Raw genomic sequence first — 18,210 nt, 5'->3', positions numbered from 1 at the left:
GGAGATACTAAACGGGTACACCAAGAATATAGTTCTAGAGCGTTACCATTGCAGTGACATGTTCGGTCGTCCATTTTAACAAAAATATACTCGGGCTTACATTATGCAACGAGGGGATATGGTAACAGAGCCACGCAGATACAATTGTTAGATCCCGGACTTAAGGAACACAAATTCCGAGATAATTAAAGTAAGTAAAGTAAAGCACCTTAAATTAAGTTTTCCAATCCATTATTCAATACCATCCTATGATTCGATAATACATACGAGTCTAAGTTGCTGACGGTGTCGTCTGAATGAAGTAAACTTTGTTCTGAATTTGGGAAGCGTAGGAAATGAATTCAGCCGTTGTTAGGAAGAACGATTAGAAGAAAGCCTAATCACGTGATCTTGTTGAGCTGAACAGAATAAGGATGGCGAGTTGAAAGAGACACGAGAGACAATACTCGAGAGATTTTTACGTCGTTTGAACTGTGAGTAATTCCACACAGAACAATTTACTGGAACGAAATAGATATTATTTTGGACGGAGATGTTTAGAGAACGGAAAACGAAGTGCAAAGAATTAAAAGAAGACGAGATAACAAGTACTTCAGATACGGGAATTTAACCTGCGCAAGGGAAACAAATGAAAAGCGGAGCGTGCGTGTCCCCCCCCCCCCCGCATTATTTCTCGTAGTTTACTGCTAGAACAGAAGAAGGAAAGAAAAGAAGACCAAAACATTCCAAGGCCAAACGAAGCGAAGAAGACACAACACAGTAACAAATAAGCAGGCAAAAGGAAAAGAGAAGGAATGTATTTGCAGTACGCTCGGATGTAACAAAGTCTAATAAATTAAATATAGTATGAACTAAAATATTGTACTGTACAAAACTGTGAGACTTTACACCGTATGACTTTTAATTCTGCATGTTCCATAGTATGAGGGAATGAATTTAGATGCGAAAGCAAAACATCTCACAAAATTTCATTAGGATAACTTTACAGAAGACATGCATACGGGGCTCAGGAATCGAAGGTGGACTGAAATTCCCATTACGAACATTTGTGTTTGTCACAACAGCAAGAAATTTATTGGTCAGTAAACAGCAATCACTTCCTTGAGAAATATCTGCAAAACGGAGTTACAATTAGACTAAAACTGCAATAAATTTTCGAAAAGTAGCCTGGGTGACATTTTGCAATTTATTTGAAAGTATTTACGTGAGCTTTTTAGTACTCTAAAATTGTGTAGTTCCAGCTCTAGTACATGGCTGTTTGATACTTGGTCTCTGTTTACGGTTTTGTGCTGGTACCCGACGAAAACTTGAGACCTGGTGATCATCTGAAGACTTCGGTGTGTTCCTACGTGCCCATGTTTCGACACATTCTGTAGTAACACGGAGATCTGAAGACGAGAGAAATGCACTGAACATCCTTCATTCGGGATTTGCATCGAGCACTGGTATAAATAAATACGCTCTACGGCGAAAGCGTGCCATTACGTCACAGAGGTCTGAACTTTTGTTGCAGATCGATTGGCTTGCAACTTTCACACTTTCACACTTCACATACGTCCTGTGTGTATCACCTACAGATTTTGGCACTGAGTTATAGGATCTTGCTGTCTCAGCTTTACCAAATTAATATAAATTTGTACAGACACAGGCTGACAAGTACGCGTTATTCAACGAGATACGAATATTTCTCAAATAAGCTAGGCCTATTTGTGAATTTGCATTATTATGTGATCGCTTATAGGAAATATGGGAGACAGGAATTCGTAACGCAGAATAGCATATAGATTTGTTACTGATAGAATTAATTAGGAATAAAAGACGAAATTATTAAATTATATTTTTAAAAACACCATATTAACTAATGTTTAAAATAAAAGTTTAAGATATTCATTACGATATTCGCTATATCACCTCCAGGTTATGCTTTAAATGTTTTAATTGTAATAAAGAAACTCGGTAACACAGCAACATTCATGTGGGCCCAGTTTATAAACAGAACGCCTGAAAAGTCTGAAATAAATACATACACCATGTTTTTTTTTATTTTAGGGCATCATTGGATGGACCTAATATAATGCCAATCTAAATTCAAAGAAACACTTCGTTTCGTCTCCGTACATGCCTTGAAGTATGTGTTCCATATAGTAAATATTTACTCTAAAATAAGAGTAAACATAAGATAGAGTTTTTTATATTTGATTATAGACTTTAGGGGCACAAAAAAAATTCAGCCAATTTTTGTAAACTCCCCTAAAATATTTTCGGACATCCAAAGGGGTTCGTCAGTCACAGTTTTAGAACTACAATCCCACGTGTTTAGTTAAATATGTCAGTCGTGTCGGTTACAACACTAACAAAGTCAGTTCCTGATGAAGAAAATGGAAAGGGAGAAGCAATTTCATCTCAAGTTGATAAAAGAGTACGTAGCCCCACGCAGCAAGCGACAATAACCGGTAAACAAACACGTCGAAGTATCATTTACATACTTTTGATGCAACTTTATACATATTAACAGTGTCACAATTAACACAACCTGGATTTCATTTCGTATGTAAAATCAGAACCCCATTAGAATATACAAAGCTTGGAGCGAAACTTAAACAATATAGATCCCTGAATAGAAAACCAGAAAGTGTTTATTCGGAGGGCAGGGCAGAGGAAACCAGTCCTGTGTTGCTCAGAGTTCTGAACAAGGGTAATAAGATTAGCTCCTGTGTCATTTGAATTCAAAGTTAATAATTAACGAATAAGATTATAGTATTAAGTAAATAAGGATTTGGAAGAACGCTGTTATCACCTGCTCATAATAAACTACTATCCTGACATTCATTTTGAATTACTGTGGAAAACCACGAGAAACCTCGGCTAAGATTTGAACGCTGTACAAGTTCAGAGTTCTACCGCTATACTAACTGGTTCAGTTGATCCTGCAGGGCGCAGTGTTAATTCCAATCTGACACATGTCCACTAAGGATCCCTTAGAATCTCGGTAACCCTCTAGCAATACATTGTTGGTATCTCAGGTGTTAATTTGGACTGAAGGCCACAGGGGGACGAACTAACCACTAAAGCGTGGACACAGTTTCAGCATTATCCTGACCGAATGTCAAAATTATACAAATACATCCCCTTGATGTAGTAGCGAAATCAAGGAGGTTATGATGAACTCAGCATAGAATTTATATCGAATTTTGAGGGGAATCCTCTTGGAAAGCTGTCACTTAGAAGACAAGGGCCGATAATATTAAGATGCAGTCAATAATAACGCACCAAGAAGGTGTGTGTGGCACGTATCAGTTGAAGGCGAAAGCACTTTTATCGCGCGAATACAATGGGAACCGTGTTCTGTAACGAAACAATTCCTCAGAAGTCCATTTAACACGACACTAACCATGGAACTTCATTGCGATTGTTATGGAAACGAATGGTCAGTCTGTAGCCCCAGATTCGACCCCAAAACATACCGAAACAAGCACAAGCCACACCAAGTTATTAACTCAGTGAAGTACAAGTCTTTATTGACAACCTGACAGTCGCTCAGGTAGTGTATGAATTCCCTTTTGTGGGACCTGAATGTTCATTACCATGTTCAGAAGATCTCGCCACCTGTCCTGTACCCATAGCATTAACATGTACCTTATATGCATTCACACGAAATTAAAATGTCTAGCAACAAACGTAATAATTGTTTATTTATTTATGAAATTTTGTCATCAATATTTGCTTATGCTTTGATACCATGTGAAATATTCACTTTAATATAAAACGAACACGGCAAAAAATGGATAGAAGTAGTTGATCAAACGGTCATAGGAGGCAGCACATCCTACACACATATATGGTATTGTCTGTGCTAGACAAATTTTATAGCTTTATATCCGTGGAGTAGAAGTTGTGCTGTGAGTCATCTGGTAGGCTGTCTGTGTAACTATTGTCTGTGCTGCGTAGGTTATCCACGTGGTTAATACCATAGATTAACACCAACTCTTACAAGTAGAAAGTTATTTGTCTGCTTCTGTGAGCATGTAGTGTAACGTTTCCATTCAGAAAAATTGAACAATGGCGTCTTACGTTGCTAGAAATCTTATAAAAGTTCGCAGTGGTGTTAATTTGTCACATTTTAACTATGGTTAGTATCTTATAATTGTCGTAATAGTTTACGGTATGTGTACATTCATTACGACGTCCTTATTTTTGCTGGGTGCATTTAAAACACGCTATGAACGATAACGACCAAAGTTCAATGTAATCGCCTTCCTGCTAGCGAGGTGCTATTTTTCTAATTTAACAATTGTTCATTAATCTTATCACCTAAATATTGACCGTTGTTTCGTCCTAAGGTTAGTCTGCTTAGGCGTGCTTTTAAATATTTGTGTTATTGAATTGTAAGTTTGAACTTGCTTTCAGGTTCCATAAGATGTCTTACAACAACGAACACAGCATGGGCCCCCAGGGAATCAAAAAAATCTGTTGTGGATAAGACTGGAAAAAATATTGTCTTTGTAGATGCAGTTAGAACCCCGTTTCTCATGTCTGGTACTGATTATTCGAAATTGATTGCAAACGATCTAGCTAGACATGCTTTATTGTAAGTAAGTTTCTAATAGTAATAATAACAGCACTGAGGATTCGTTTACAGGATTCAATGTTGCTGATATAATGTATTTTTTTTGTAGGTCTCTTTTACGAAAGACTGGAATTCCGAAAGAAATTGTAGATTACATTATATATGGAACTGTGATACAGGAAGTTAAGACTAGCAACATCGGGCGTGAAGCTTCTCTTGCTGCTGGTTTTTCAGATAAAACACCAGCACACACGGTTACAATGGCCTGTATTAGCTCCAACCAGAGCATTACTACAGGTAAATAAGTCCAGTTAATGAGCTCATTTATACTTCTCAGTAATGATTTCTAAGAGTAAGTTTGCTGCTTCAATGTAGTATGGGCTAAACATTCATCTGTGTTACAGCATTACCATATAAATTACCATTTTTGCTTAATTTGTTGCATAACACTTATCAGAGGCCTAAATTTGTAAAACAGTTTTGCAGGTCATAGCCACTGGTGTAGATGGCACAGCTGTGATATTAATTTCCATATAGAACGTTGTAGAAAGCAAATAAAAAAGAATGTCTGCATTATATAACCAATCCTTGTTCTAGGAATTGGGCTTATTGCTGCTGGAGCATATGATGTTATTGTTGCGGGAGGTGTGGAATTTATGTCTGATGTGCCCATCCGTCTGTCTCGAAAACTACGCAATCTTCTTCTGCGCTCCAATAAGGCCAAAACGCTACCCCAGAAATTTCAGCTTTTCTCATCATTTCGTCCTTCATTTCTTGCTCTAGAGGTGATCCACTTGGCAGTGTAATTTTGAAGGGCATTTACAATTCAGAGTGAAGTTTTGTTGGAAAGTACTGAAGAATCTGTATTCAAATACCACACATACTAGTACACCAAAAATGTTGCTTTAAAAACATGTAAAGTATTGGAAGAATGTCTTCTGAGTGTCTGCAGTCTTTGTTGCTTTGATTTATCATTAGCCATTATTTTATCAATTGCCCATCTATTTTTGTCTAACTTGCAGGCATGTTTGCAGCATGGATGTGGAGTGGCTATTAAAATTATTTGATCCTTCAGTCTGTCCATCTGTACAGTGTAACAACTTGAAAGTGCGTGGATGTAATTTTATAGAATTTGATCCAGGGAAATTTTACAAAAAAATTGTCAAGCCATTTCTGTTACAGTTTAGAGTGGCCAGAAATGACAGTCACTTTGCTTAAAGAATTGCATGTGTTTTTGTGGTCTAGTTGGGTGATGATGTCGTCACCTTTGATACTCTGTGATGATGTGACTATGATGATGGCATCAGGACCTAATCAGACAAACACCACATCCACTCAAATATCATTGACTCAAGATAATTTAGACTGTACTTGCACTGTTTGTAAAGATCAGAGATCACGTGCTTCAGTTATTTTAGTAGATTACTACAATAATTAGAAGTAATACATTGACATTGAAAATTTCTATTACTATTGTTGATTTTCCCATGGTTAGCAAGTTATGAGCAGTCTTTTTCTAGCATTTTGTCTGACTGAAGTCAAATCAAGTCAAATGCACCAAAACTGTTATGGTATGCACATATTTCCTAACTTGTTTATATATATACTTTCCCTCCTCAAAATGGAATATATGGTTAAATCGGTATGATATTAGCTTCTTCAAAGAAATACAATAGCTTTTCTTTATTTTGAATAAAATAACTGATGTTCTGTAGGTCCTTACTCTTGTAAACGCTATTATTTCTGTACATTGTGCTCTCTCTGTTTATTTTTCTTGTATAGTGTTTTCTATGTAACAGTTTAATTAATTGTTTTACGCAGTTGCCGGCAGTGGCAGAATTCTCATCAGGGGAAACTATGGGACATTCTGCAGATCGGTTGGCAGCTGCATTTAGTATTTCACGTAAAGAGCAAGACGACTATGCCCTGCGCTCCCACTCTCTAGCCCAGCAGGCGTATGATAAGGGATACCTCACAGACATTGTTCCAATAAAAGGTGTGCATCTATGCTACTTTAAATCTCTATTTTACTTCCTGAGTACTTGCAGTCAGTAACAGAATTCAGGTGAGAAGTGAACTGAATTTGATTACTTTGAATTTGTAGTTCCTGGAATAGCGAATGCGGTAACAAGGGATAATGGTGTTCGAGTTTCCTCTACTGAGCAGCTGCAGAAACTCAAGCCAGCTTTCATTAAACCACATGGGACGGTAACAGCTGGAAATGCATCTTTTCTGGTAAGAAGGATAAAGTTGTCTTGGTGTACTAGGAATTTGCTTCTACATTCCTCCAAAACAATTTCATTTCTTATAGTTACCCATATGTTTACTTGCAATACCTGATTTATGAGTTTCATGATATATGTTATTTTCTTAAATTGAAGAGTACAAAAATCTCTTTCCTAGACTGACGGTGCTTCTGCTTGCTTAATAACCACAGAAGCAAAAGCAAAGGAGCTGGGACTGAAACCAAAAGCCTACTTGCGAGATTTTGTGTATGTTTCTCAGGATCCAAAGGACCAGCTTCTACTAGGGTAAGAAGCGTATTGATTTGAACGGGCAATGTTGCATTACTGTTAGGTCAGGAAGGTTGTCATCTATGTGGTTCTTCTGAAGTGCACTGACAGGTTATATGCCTTTGTTGTAAAATCTTCGGATGATTTTGGAAAGTTTATGGAGTTTGCATCAACTAACTAGATGGCTTGGGGAACCCGAAGGATTATCACTGAATTAACCAAAGTCCTCCACTGGTCCCTGTCCTGGGGCAGCAAAATCCAATCTCCTGGAATATTTTATTTTATGCCACATTATTAGAGAAATAATTGTTTTATATGAGTGTGGAACATAGTGTCTCACATTAATTGAAGATGTTTGAGAATAGGATGCTGAGGAGAATATTTGGACTGAAGAGGAATGAAGTGATGAAAGCCTGGAGGAAGTTTTATAATGATGAGCTCCATAATTTATACTCTTTTTCCAAATATTATTAAGTTGATCAAATCAAGGAGGATGAGCGTGACAGACTTGTAGCACATGTAGCTTAGATATCTGTGATATAAATACAGGTAGCCCTCGAATTGTGCCGGTCCAATTTGCGCCGGTTCAGAATAACGCCGATTTTGAAATCAGAAAGTGAAAAAAATACTATTATTTATAATGTTTTACAATGTTTCTTATACTAAATCATAATTCTTACATCGCTGATTTTGAATAAAAATTATAAATACAGTCATCTCTGCAATTACGTATGTTTCGTTGACACGAATTTGCTCCAATGAGATCGATGAATCGGTAAAAGCTGTTTGTGGAATACAGACGTTTGCATATGCGAGTTTGCTCTTGTGCTACAGCGAAGAGGAGCATTATGACATTCATGAGGCCTTAACGTGAAATTTTGAAAGAAAGAAAGAAGAAATCACGACAGTCCACACTATGTGCCTTCTTTAAAAACATGACGATCTTCAACCAGGGACTTAGTCAGATAACTAACGCCGCTTCATCACACCATCTCTGATTGTAAGTGTATAAAATATATTTTTTAAATTCCCTTTATTTTATTTACGTTATTTCAGAGCTTTAAATGCAATGCCATTATATTACTCGTCAATGTTTGGGTGCTGGGTACGCATGTCATTGACTTCCCATTGATTTACATTATACAATCGTTCCAATTTATGCCGGTTCATCCAAGTTACATGTCCCTGGCGTAAATCGAGGGCTGCCTGTACAAGATTCAGATATAACCATGTGCCAAACACTAAACTCGGTAGATATCAAAAAGGAGTTTACTATACTGGAATTAAGTTATTCAATAATCTTCCCCACCACTAATAAGTTGGAATCATGACATAAAGAAGTTTAAGCCAGCACTAAAAGAATATCTCATTCCTTCTACTCCATAGAATAATTTACCTGAACCATACATTCTTGGCTATTATAAAGACATGTAAGCAGTAGTGGGTATGCTTTCTTGTGCAACTACTTTTGTGGTTACACAGTAGTTGACTGTAAATTACTATCTTAACTATGTAATTTATATTTGTAATAGAAACAAGTATTGTATATGTACACCTTCAGTAGACTTTGAAGTTAACAGTGTCATAGTTAGCAACCTTCTCTGATGTCTCATTTTCTAGTAGTTGGAAAAATGTGTATGGGACCGGTGCTAACCCGGCATCGAGAGGAAATTGGGGAGCTACGATGAGTAGCGTAATCCGGTCAGGAAAGCTAGCAATGGCTGGGGGTTCGTCGTGCTGACCACACGTCACTCTATATCTGGTCGGATGATCGTTCACCTCTGCTTAGGCATGTGAACGTGAGGCCAGCAGCCAGCTAGTCGACTTTTTCTCTCAGAGGGCTGTTACGCCACGGATTTATTTAATGTCTTGTTTTCATATTCGCAGTCCTACGTATGCAGTACCAAAAGTGCTAGAAAAGGCTGGTCTTCAGCTCAGTGATATTGATGTTTGGGAAGTTCATGAGGCTTTTGCAGTAAGTTCATACATTAATGACTTTTGTTACATGCCTGCTTGTTATATTTAAGGCATATCAAGAAACTAAAAGTTTCTTTACCCCAGTATCCTAATAAATATAAGAAAGTTTTGTATTTTAATTTGGAATGTTTCATATGAAAACAAATTTTCATGAAACTTGATATGAACATCATTCCACTAGAAGGCAACCCACCTTTGCACTTTTCAGATTCTTGCCATTGTAATACCAACATGATGGCCACGCAGGTTGCCAAGGTAGCAACATTAGCACCACTTAATTTAGGGTATTGAAATTCTGTATTTTAGTAGTTTTTTGAAAATTGACTTTTGTTGAGTTAATGTATTTTTGGACTGTAAAACAACAATAGAGTGGCTACATGAAATATATATTTAGATTTTGATTTGATGGTGATAACAAATAAACCATTTGAGCTAACACTTGTAGTTTTGTGTGAAGATGGATCATAAACATACTGGTATCTGTTTTGTATTATGCATTTTTATATGATAACAATAACATGTGGTGACTTTGCAGAGCTTTGATGTTATATCAAATGGAATGGGAATCTGTACTAGTGAAAGTTATATATTTAAGTGAATTATTATATAATCTTTAATGTAGAATTTCTAATGTCCTCACATTGAATCATTCGCTGTTCTTCCTAGAACTGCTTGGTTAAAAACAAATTGCTTTATTATGATTAGTTTTAAGATCTGAATTGTTAGATTAGTTCTCTTTTCTGCAATATTTCTGAATTACTTATTTATTCCTTAAATAAATAAGAACTCGATGTCTACAGATTGAGGCCCTATGCTTCACTTAGGAGCAAAAATGATCTACAGAATGAAAACTGGTATTCCTGCATTGTTTTTTATCTTACATTTGCACATCTGCTTGCAGGGTCAGATCCTGGCCAACTTGAAAGCAATGGATTCAGACTTCTTTGCTCAGAAATACATGGGACGGAATACCAAAGTTGGAGCTCCTGATCTTAACAAATTCAATAACTGGGGAGGTTCACTCAGTATAGGACATCCATTTGCTGCAACAGGTACATGACTAATTCTCATAACCTTTTGCCCCCCCCCCCCCCAACCCATCCACACACAGATATCATATGCAGTAATCACAGCACTCAGTATTGTAACCTTGTTTCTGCAGTCCTGTGTCTTCTGTGCCAAGTAAAGTATAATTTATAAATAATCAGGAATTTGGTCACTTGTCTAAGGATCAGAGGATAAAGTCAAGATTTTTAACTTGTAGGTGTGCGTCTGACAACACATGCAGCCAATCGACTGATGCGAGAAGACGGCAAGTTTGCCGTGATTGCCGCTTGTGCAGCGGGAGGTCAGGTATGTGGAACCATTTAGCTGTGTTTGATACTTTTGCATGATTATTATGCATACTGTCTTTTTTGTGGTTACCGATGGGAGGATGGATGGATAGATGGCCTAATAGTCATTCTGTTCATCATTACCATCTCATCTCATCCGCGGCGCGCAACCCAGCCCTGCCTGCTTAATGTAACCAATCAAATTGCAGAATGGCTACAGACAGTATGCTAGAACAAGAGAGATAACAGGGCCTGCAGTTCTGAAGTAAAGGCTGTATGGTAGTATAAATCTCTGACAGTTTTAATGATGATATTTACCTTTGTCTTTTTCATTAATATTCCATATTATCTGACAGTCCTTCAGCTCGTTTACATAGGACAATTGGGACTCTGCTGTAATTTGTTTCATTTCAGCTTGACCGCTTGGGACATGTGTACCAAAATGTTATTTGATTTGAACCTTTCTTTGTTCATTGCAACCTACTGTATAACTGGTTATAGACTTTCACGTTGATCCACTATTCATGTTGAACCTGCTTTTTGGATGCTGGTACTATAGAAAAGTTGGATTCTTGCTGATGTTTCAGAGGACTGTACAGTTTGGCAACACGGTGACCTTAGTAAAACTGCTCTGCTACAAAGTTAAAGCTTGATCCAGCAATTATAGATGTACCTGTGTTGAAAAAAATGGGGAATTACTTTTGGTACATGCATATGACTGTGGGGTCCGTGGTGGCCGCACGGTCTGAGGTGTGGGCCTTGTGCCGCTTGGTCACGGACCGTGGGTTCGAATCCCACTCAAGCCATGGATGTTTGTCCGAGTTTTTTCTGTGTTGTGCTGTCCTGGGTACAGGTAGAGGCCTTGCGACGGGCCGATCCCTCGTCCAAGGAGTCCTACCAACTGTCTAGATCGAGCAAACGAAAAATTGGGACCCGCAGTGCTCAGGCACTTCAAGAACGGGTCGTTCCCAGTATCCCGGCATATGACTGTGATGATAATTATCAGTAATTAGTGGTGATTATAGTGATGGCAAGTTGGTACTTGTGTATGTAAATAGTATTGAATATTTCTTTTACGTTCCTCTACACTCGGTTTTTAAAGCATTCAGGTATGTGAATTAGTTTGTTATGGCAACCATTTTAAAAATGAAAAGTGTTTTTGTTAAGAAGTTCCCAGGACCAGTGGGAAAACCAAGTAACCTGACCTCTTTGTGTTTGAGACATCTTACATAAACCTATGTAAGTATTTACATCTGTTGTTCCCAAGACATTTCCACTTTGTGGGTCATCTGATGTCCAAGCTTCTTGGATTCTCTCTGCCTTCAAGTGGCTGTTATAAGTTTCTTCCTTTGTGTCATCTTTCCTAACATGTTGTTCCATCTCGATCCCAGTCTCCTTCTTGAGTGTTTTCCTTTTTATTTGCAGAGATGAGAAATAATTGTCCAGAGTCAGGCTTCATGTGAAAGCTTACAGGCCTTTGCTTGAAGGAAGAAATGTGAAAGAATACATTACAGTACAAACTCTATGCTTGGTTGACTTTGAGAGGAAATAAAAATGTTCTGATTTAGATAATTGTGATATTTATCATCCAAGGTCAAATACATGATATCCACTTGATAAAATTTCATTTCAGTGATTCATATTAAAGACATATTATGTTAACAGTGCTGGAATATTTTTAAACCTTTGTAAACATATACTATGTTCCTATATGAAATTTCTTCATGCCATCTCATGTAATTAGCATCTGTTTATGCTCATAATTAATGCATTCTTATGTGTAAGGTTTACCAGGGACTGGTCTTTTTCATCTGTAACAAAAATAATTTCACAGTTTATCAGTCAAGATTCTTCCTGTTGGCTCTAATTTAGCTGTTTTCATCAGCCTGCAGTTTCCTGTTCCATGCAACCATTTCATTAAATTTCTGGTACCAGAACTCAAAGATTCAACTTGACAAATATCAAGAAGTCCATCATGGACATTATGAGCCAGTTTCATCCATCTCCCACTGTCATAACCTGTTGTCATAAGTTTCATTGTAATGTCCATTTTCTCCCTGGTCTTACAAGTGGTCTTTTTGAAGGTTCCACTGACCACGAAACTGCTGTATGCAGTCCTTGTCTTCCTAATCTTGACTACTTTCCCAGTCCATTATAGTGTACATTTCACTATTCTAACAATATGTGACCTGTATAATCCACAAAGGTCCATGTCATGTTCTTGCCTAGTTATATACTTAATTCTTAGATTGTATAATTTTTTTACCTGCTTGTAATAATCTCTGCATAATATGCTGTATATATTGGTTTCAGGGTGTTGGAATGCTTGTTGAACGACATCCAGATGGGCAGCCATCTTAAAGAACATGTGTTAATTCTGAAGTAACAACCACGTAAATGGATATGCTTATCTAGGTACTGGGGCACCTAGAACAGGGCGAAGTTCATGCTCTTCTCTGTATTTTTTGATATCAACAATGTGAGGTATCAAAAATTCTTTTATTATTTACAACTTTTCCAGTATAACTGTATAATATTTCACACAAGGTATGTATATACACATATTAAATAACTTTCATATTATAAGTCTAGTTCTCACTAAGTAATATTTCTAATAACTTATATATATTGAATGCAGAATGTTTATATAAAACTGTGATGAAAGGTGAATTAAATCTATTGTGTAATTTTTTATGTGTGTGTTTATATACAGTTGAATAATTGCACCTAAAAGTTTAATATAAATATAATATTGAATACAGTGAACTTTCATAAAAGTTGCCTAGGAAACAGTATACACATGGAAGGTATTCCATTTATCCAGAAAGCTTTTACTTTAGATTAGATTAAAATTAAGGGGACAACTGACAAATTAAAAACGTGTAAGAAGCAAACCAGTTCAGCAGTTTCTGGAAGAACAGACCTGGTATTAGTGGTATACAATGAAACTAATGTATTCATAAGTATCAGTATAATACCAAAGCAGTAATCAAGGTATTACTATGTCCACACTGTATTCGATTCTTTATATTTTATGCTGTAAAATTACAGTTTGTGCCTTGGATTTTGAGGTACATTTTGTACTGTTGCAACATCCAACATGATTCCATATTTTCAGTGTCTTTGCAAAGAGAACAATGTTTGAAGTGGAAACCAGCTTTGGGAATATTCTCATACATACTTTTGCCTTGAGGTCTGTCACAATTGCATTATCTTTCTTAGTTTGTCAATGCTGTGATTTTTTAAATGATTGATGAGAACTGATTTAAGAAATGGTATTACTGCTGATATTGAATATTTATACCTGCTAGATGTTATTTACTTCAAAATGTCTATGGGACCAATATATTTAACTGACTTAAGAATATAATAGGCTTGTCCTGAAGATGGAGATGGTGTAATCCTCCAAAATGCTGGTATACAGCCAAGAAACTAAATGGTGAAATAACCCAAAATAGCACTCATAACACCATGTAAACCTCAAATATCACGAAGTGAATTTCATCAATAAATCTTGGTAATGTCAATGATGATGTCTATATGCCCAGCTCCATGATTTGCAAGTGTGTATGGGTAGAAGGGGTAACTCATTGTAGTTTTAACCTTGTAAGTGAATAATCCACTTCACATGTGATCCATTTTACTGAGGGGACAACCCAAAGGACCCGTTGATTAGGAGACATGGTTGGAGATATGTGGATTGCATGGCAGCCCAGAGTCCCTTCACTGACAGCTACCTGGGTTCACCTAATAAGCACAGAGTGCTTCAAGCAGATCACATAAAGGCTGTACCAACTGGAGGAATGTCACTTGTGCAGTGATCGGAAAGTCACACACACAGCAGATGTTTTAATCCACTGTCTGGGACTAAATATTACTGGATGAACATGACTCATTGTCACATACGTCTGTTGATACATGAAGACTTTCCTGACACGTCACTGAAAAGCACCTTTCATTGTTGCATTGGAGTTCTTTTATGCTGTGATGGTTATTTGCATATATAATATAGTTTCAAAATAAAAACATCTAGTGAAGGCAAGTCCTGAGATTGTGAAGACCACAAATTCAAAATATGGTCACTGAACTGTTCCAACATGGAGATTCTGGGATTTACCATTTTGCTACATCCCTGTGTAATGGCACCTCATGGAAAACGTGGATTCATGAAAAATATTTACTGTTTTGGCTGTGACATATTGAACGAGCTGTTGAAACTAGACAGTAACATACCATTTCAAGGTGCAATCACAACTAAAAGTTGCAAAAATGTGCCTGTTAGCTTCACCATATTTATCTTGTCTAAGAACTTGTGGACTGCTAACAGATTTTCATTAAATTTTATACTGGATTCTACTAAAAATGTGCCAACTCTTGACCTAATGCATTATTGCGTGAAAGGAACTGGGTAGAAAATTTCCTGCCTACCACCCAATCATGTGAGAAACACTGGCTTAAGGTCATCAACCAAGCAACCCCAGACACCCGGGTCACTGGTGCCATTTCTGAAGATAAAATTCTTGTAGAAGTCCCAGAATTGTTGCACTATTCACACATTTCCTAATTTGTTTGCTTTGTCTAGTTCTAACTTCATGCGCTGTGGTATGCACAAAGTTTAAAATGCTTTATTGACCTTTGTGCTTTTCTGCAGGCAAGTACATCAAATGCTGTTGAACTTCTTCAGTGTTTCGATGCTGATATTAGAAGGGCAACTGATGTCTGTTTTTCAGAAATAATTGATGATATGGTGTACTGTAACAGGAGAATTTGGAAAAGCAACCCTAAATTCATTGGTAGTTGGCATATGATCGAGACATAAAGTAACAGTCAACAGTGAAAAATTCATGTTTGCAGTTTGTATGCTTACACACAACTGGTATAGAGCCGGTGTAGGTCAATCAGTATAGTGACTGGCTACGGACTGGGCGACCGGGGTTCGTTCCCCAACGGAGGCAGAGGATTTTTCCTCTAGCCTCTGCGTCCAGACCAGCTCTGGGGCCCACCCAGCGTCCTATCCAATGGGTACCGGGGTCCTTTCCCAGGGGTAAAGCAAGGCTGGGGCGTGATGCTGACCACTCACCCCCATCTAGTGCCGAGGTCAAGAATGAGTAGGAGCTATACCTCCTCTCCCCCCCAAGTGCCTACATGGCATATAGTGGGACAGCTTTACTTTACTTACACACAACTGGTACAGCTTGTAAACACCATAACGTCATGCACTCAGCGTGTTTCCCATGTTCCACTGCTGTCACATGTAAACAAATGCTATGGTTTTCTCAGTTGCATTATCTCCTGCTTGTTTTGGTCATCAAGTCAGGCCATTAGACGATCCATTTCAGCCTAAAGTTTTATAACTGTCTAATAGCAATATTACATCCATTAGTTGAAACAAAATTATTTTGTACAGAATATGAAGTTCAGGTCCACAAATTACAGTTTCACTTGAGGTCTAATTCCCCACCCCACTGCACCTGACACCTCAATGTGCCTCCTTACAGCCTGATCCAGGATCTGATGAATGTCCCGACAGCCTTGGAGCGCACACTCCACCACTTTCGGTAAGTGGTCAAGGTGAAAGCGTTGCGACATCTCCATCAGAGCTACCTGTCACAATCAAATGGTAATGGAAGACTTAAATAGGATGTCTTATTACAATAGTTTATTTGTTACTTAATAATATTAAATGCATAGAAATGCAGAACCTACTCATTTCTCTCAAGAGACAGTGGATCTCTGCACTGAAGTGAGGAGAACCTTTAACAGAGTTAATTTAAGACAGATAATGGGGCAGGAACCATAGAAACTGACTACTAAATGACAGAACAAATGTTAGTGGTGAATTAAGAAGGGCAAAGAAGAAAGCTGGCATCAGAATTCGCCTACTGAAAATCAGGAACACCACAAAATTCCTAAAAATAACTTATCTTGGGGCCTAGATTTGGATCCAGAATCTCCCAAACATAAAACAGTCCTCTTTGGAGATGGCTGTCTTCTGGATTGTAGCGCTGTGTAGTCTGGTAGAAGTTGACTAACATTTCAGAGGTCCTTGCTGCCTTAGAAACAGTAAACGTCTATCAGACTACATAGCACAACAATCCAGAAGACGGCCATCTTCAGACTTGCCGTGAAAACCTCAAATCCTACACAGTCCTCTTTGGTTTATCATTCAGTGCTATCCTGTCCACCTGACAGTGTTCCTTATTTGCCTTATTATTGAACCACTTCTAATACCTAATAAAAGCTAAAATGCATAATTTGAATCTACAGTTTTACTCACCTGTCCGGAGAGTGGTAATGCTGCAACTGTTAAGTTTGGACCACCTGAGTTCTCTTCCAAGTGGCTGATATCAACCAATGGAACATCTCCATTTCCAAGACTGGCAGTGCAGGCAACCATATATTCTTTCATGGGTATGCCAGCATCCATAATAGCCAAGGTTGCTGCATTTACACATGCACAGTAATTTCCTCCATCTGCCTGAAGAACCTATAAACAAACATGTTTAGTGGCATGTAACTGAATTTCCAGACACCTCTTCCCTACAGGCAGCAATGCAATGAATTTTCTTGAAAGGAAGAGAACTGGCTGAGAAGTACCACAGTCCGCTGGAACACTGAAGTATGGCACTAAGCCCTGTACTTCATTTCACACTTTCACTGCCTACTTTTAGCTACAATCTATTTTTATATTACCATCCTCTGAGGTCCTCAACCAATACAGATGGGCAGATAAAGATATACATGAAAAACTATTGTGCAATCAACATCATGAAAAATGCTCTAACACATATTTCAGAACCATTCTGAGAGCTATTTTGACCAGAAACAAACCTCAACAAAGATGTCAATTTGTGAACGTGGATATACTTCTACCCTAATGGCTGCCTGAAGTGCTTGACGCAGGTGCATCGACATTTCTTGTGATTTCCTGTCACCTCGAGGTCGCCGCTTACGTTCACCTGTACTGAAGGTGGCCATGCTGTATTGACAGTTCACCAGTGCCTTATCATGAAGGGACTTGGTTCGACTTCCTCGGATCTGAAACAATCATGGTTCTGGCTGAACACACATTCTGTTACAAAGCATTCCTGAGTAATTTTACATGGAAACTTATAACCTAACATGCACAATATTACAATCTCCGAAACGTAAAATTCTTTAGGGTACAATTGAAAATTACTTGTTGGTGCACAACTGTTAACCCTGTTACACTTCTCAGCATGGTTTATTAAATATGAATATTAACGTGTCTAATTGCTGTTTTTTTCCATCACGTGTTAAACTGTTATGCATTACCTCATGAGGGCCATATACAGCTGCTAATACCTTCGTATTTCCTTGCTCTAGGTATGCACTACCATCTGGCTGACTGAATACGCCCAATTTACAACGTATTTGTCGCAGTTCATTCGCTCTACGGCCATCTAAACGTAAACCTTGATCTGAAAGTAAATGCATACCCGCCATGTTGAAAATTTAAAAACAATATGATTGGATATTTACCTACAGCGTTGCCAACGCTAAAATACGCATACGTGTATAGATAAGCACGTGGTTATTTGTTCATCTCATAACTCGGTACAATGTAAATGCATAGAATGTTCATGCCGGAAAAACGGTGGGTTTTCTACAGACGAGGATATTTTCTGTGGCCTACGCTTGTATCTTGATTGACACAATATAACGTGATTTTTTTATACTAACATTTACAAAAGTATTAGAATTTTAGTGACTTTTATTTGTCTTGGTCAAAGGTTTTTAGTTTCATGCAAAACTATAACATGCTACAAAGTAAAAGAAATAGGTTCCTAGATCGCTT

General features: G+C 37.7%; 2 protein-coding genes across 4 annotated transcripts; one reads left to right on the top strand and one right to left on the bottom strand.

Moving 5' to 3' along the window:
• Positions 1-3,952: 3,952 nt before the first annotated feature.
• On the top strand, positions 3,953-13,085 carry Mtpbeta (mitochondrial trifunctional protein beta subunit). 2 transcript variants are annotated; one of them, XM_022060234.2, is made up of 11 exons: positions 3,953-4,129; positions 4,408-4,588; positions 4,677-4,864; positions 5,165-5,352; positions 6,389-6,563; positions 6,672-6,802; positions 6,971-7,098; positions 8,968-9,055; positions 9,959-10,109; positions 10,322-10,410; positions 12,705-13,085. In XM_022060234.2, exons 1-11 carry the CDS (start codon positions 4,060-4,062, stop codon positions 12,750-12,752), a joined length of 1,437 nt encoding a protein of 478 aa, XP_021915926.1. In that variant the 5' UTR covers positions 3,953-4,059; the 3' UTR covers positions 12,753-13,085. The 2 variants fall into 2 exon arrangements, with proteins under 2 accessions (XP_021915926.1, XP_021915934.1); XM_022060242.2 differs by lacking the exon at positions 3,953-4,129 and having other exon boundaries at positions 4,444-4,592.
• Positions 13,086-15,724: 2,639 nt separating this feature from the next.
• Ski6 (exosome complex component Ski6) lies at positions 15,725-17,886 on the bottom strand. Of its 2 annotated transcripts, none has more exons than XM_022060336.2 (4): positions 17,718-17,886; positions 17,223-17,429; positions 16,669-16,878; positions 15,725-15,995 (listed from the first exon to the last, which is right to left on the bottom strand). In XM_022060336.2, the coding sequence occupies exons 1-4, from the start codon at positions 17,856-17,858 to the stop codon at positions 15,822-15,824; spliced, it is 732 nt and encodes a 243-aa protein (XP_021916028.1). In that variant the 5' UTR covers positions 17,859-17,886; the 3' UTR covers positions 15,725-15,821. The 2 variants fall into 2 exon arrangements, with proteins under 2 accessions (XP_021916028.1, XP_021916019.1); XM_022060327.2 differs by having other exon boundaries at positions 17,688-17,884.
• Positions 17,887-18,210: the final 324 nt, after the last annotated feature.

This window comes from Zootermopsis nevadensis, unplaced genomic scaffold (assembly GCF_977971745.1).
Source record: "Zootermopsis nevadensis isolate Lab colony 2312 unplaced genomic scaffold, Znev_1.0 Znev_ptg000006l, whole genome shotgun sequence".
Taxonomy (NCBI): Eukaryota; Metazoa; Arthropoda; class Insecta; order Blattodea; family Termopsidae; genus Zootermopsis; species Zootermopsis nevadensis.
This window is presented reverse-complemented; position numbering and strand designations above follow the sequence as displayed.

Coding starts and splice junctions, on each gene's coding strand:
- Mtpbeta (XM_022060234.2), top strand. CDS start 4,060: ATGGCGTCTTACGTTGCTAGAAATCTTATAAAAGTTCGCAGTGGTGTT. Junction 6,564..6,671: donor AGACATTGTTCCAATAAAAG/GTGTGCATCTAT, acceptor TTGAATTTGTAG/TTCCTGGAATAGCGAATGCG. Junction 6,803..6,970: donor CTGGAAATGCATCTTTTCTG/GTAAGAAGGATA, acceptor TCTCTTTCCTAG/ACTGACGGTGCTTCTGCTTG.
- Ski6 (XM_022060327.2), bottom strand. CDS start 17,858: ATGGCGGGTATGCATTTACTTTCAGATCAAGGTTTACGTTTAGATGGC. Junction 16,879..17,222: donor AAATTGACATCTTTGTTGAG/GTTTGTTTCTGG, acceptor GTTTGTTTATAG/GTTCTTCAGGCAGATGGAGG. Junction 15,996..16,668: donor CATTACCACTCTCCGGACAG/GTGAGTAAAACT, acceptor TGATTGTGACAG/GTAGCTCTGATGGAGATGTC.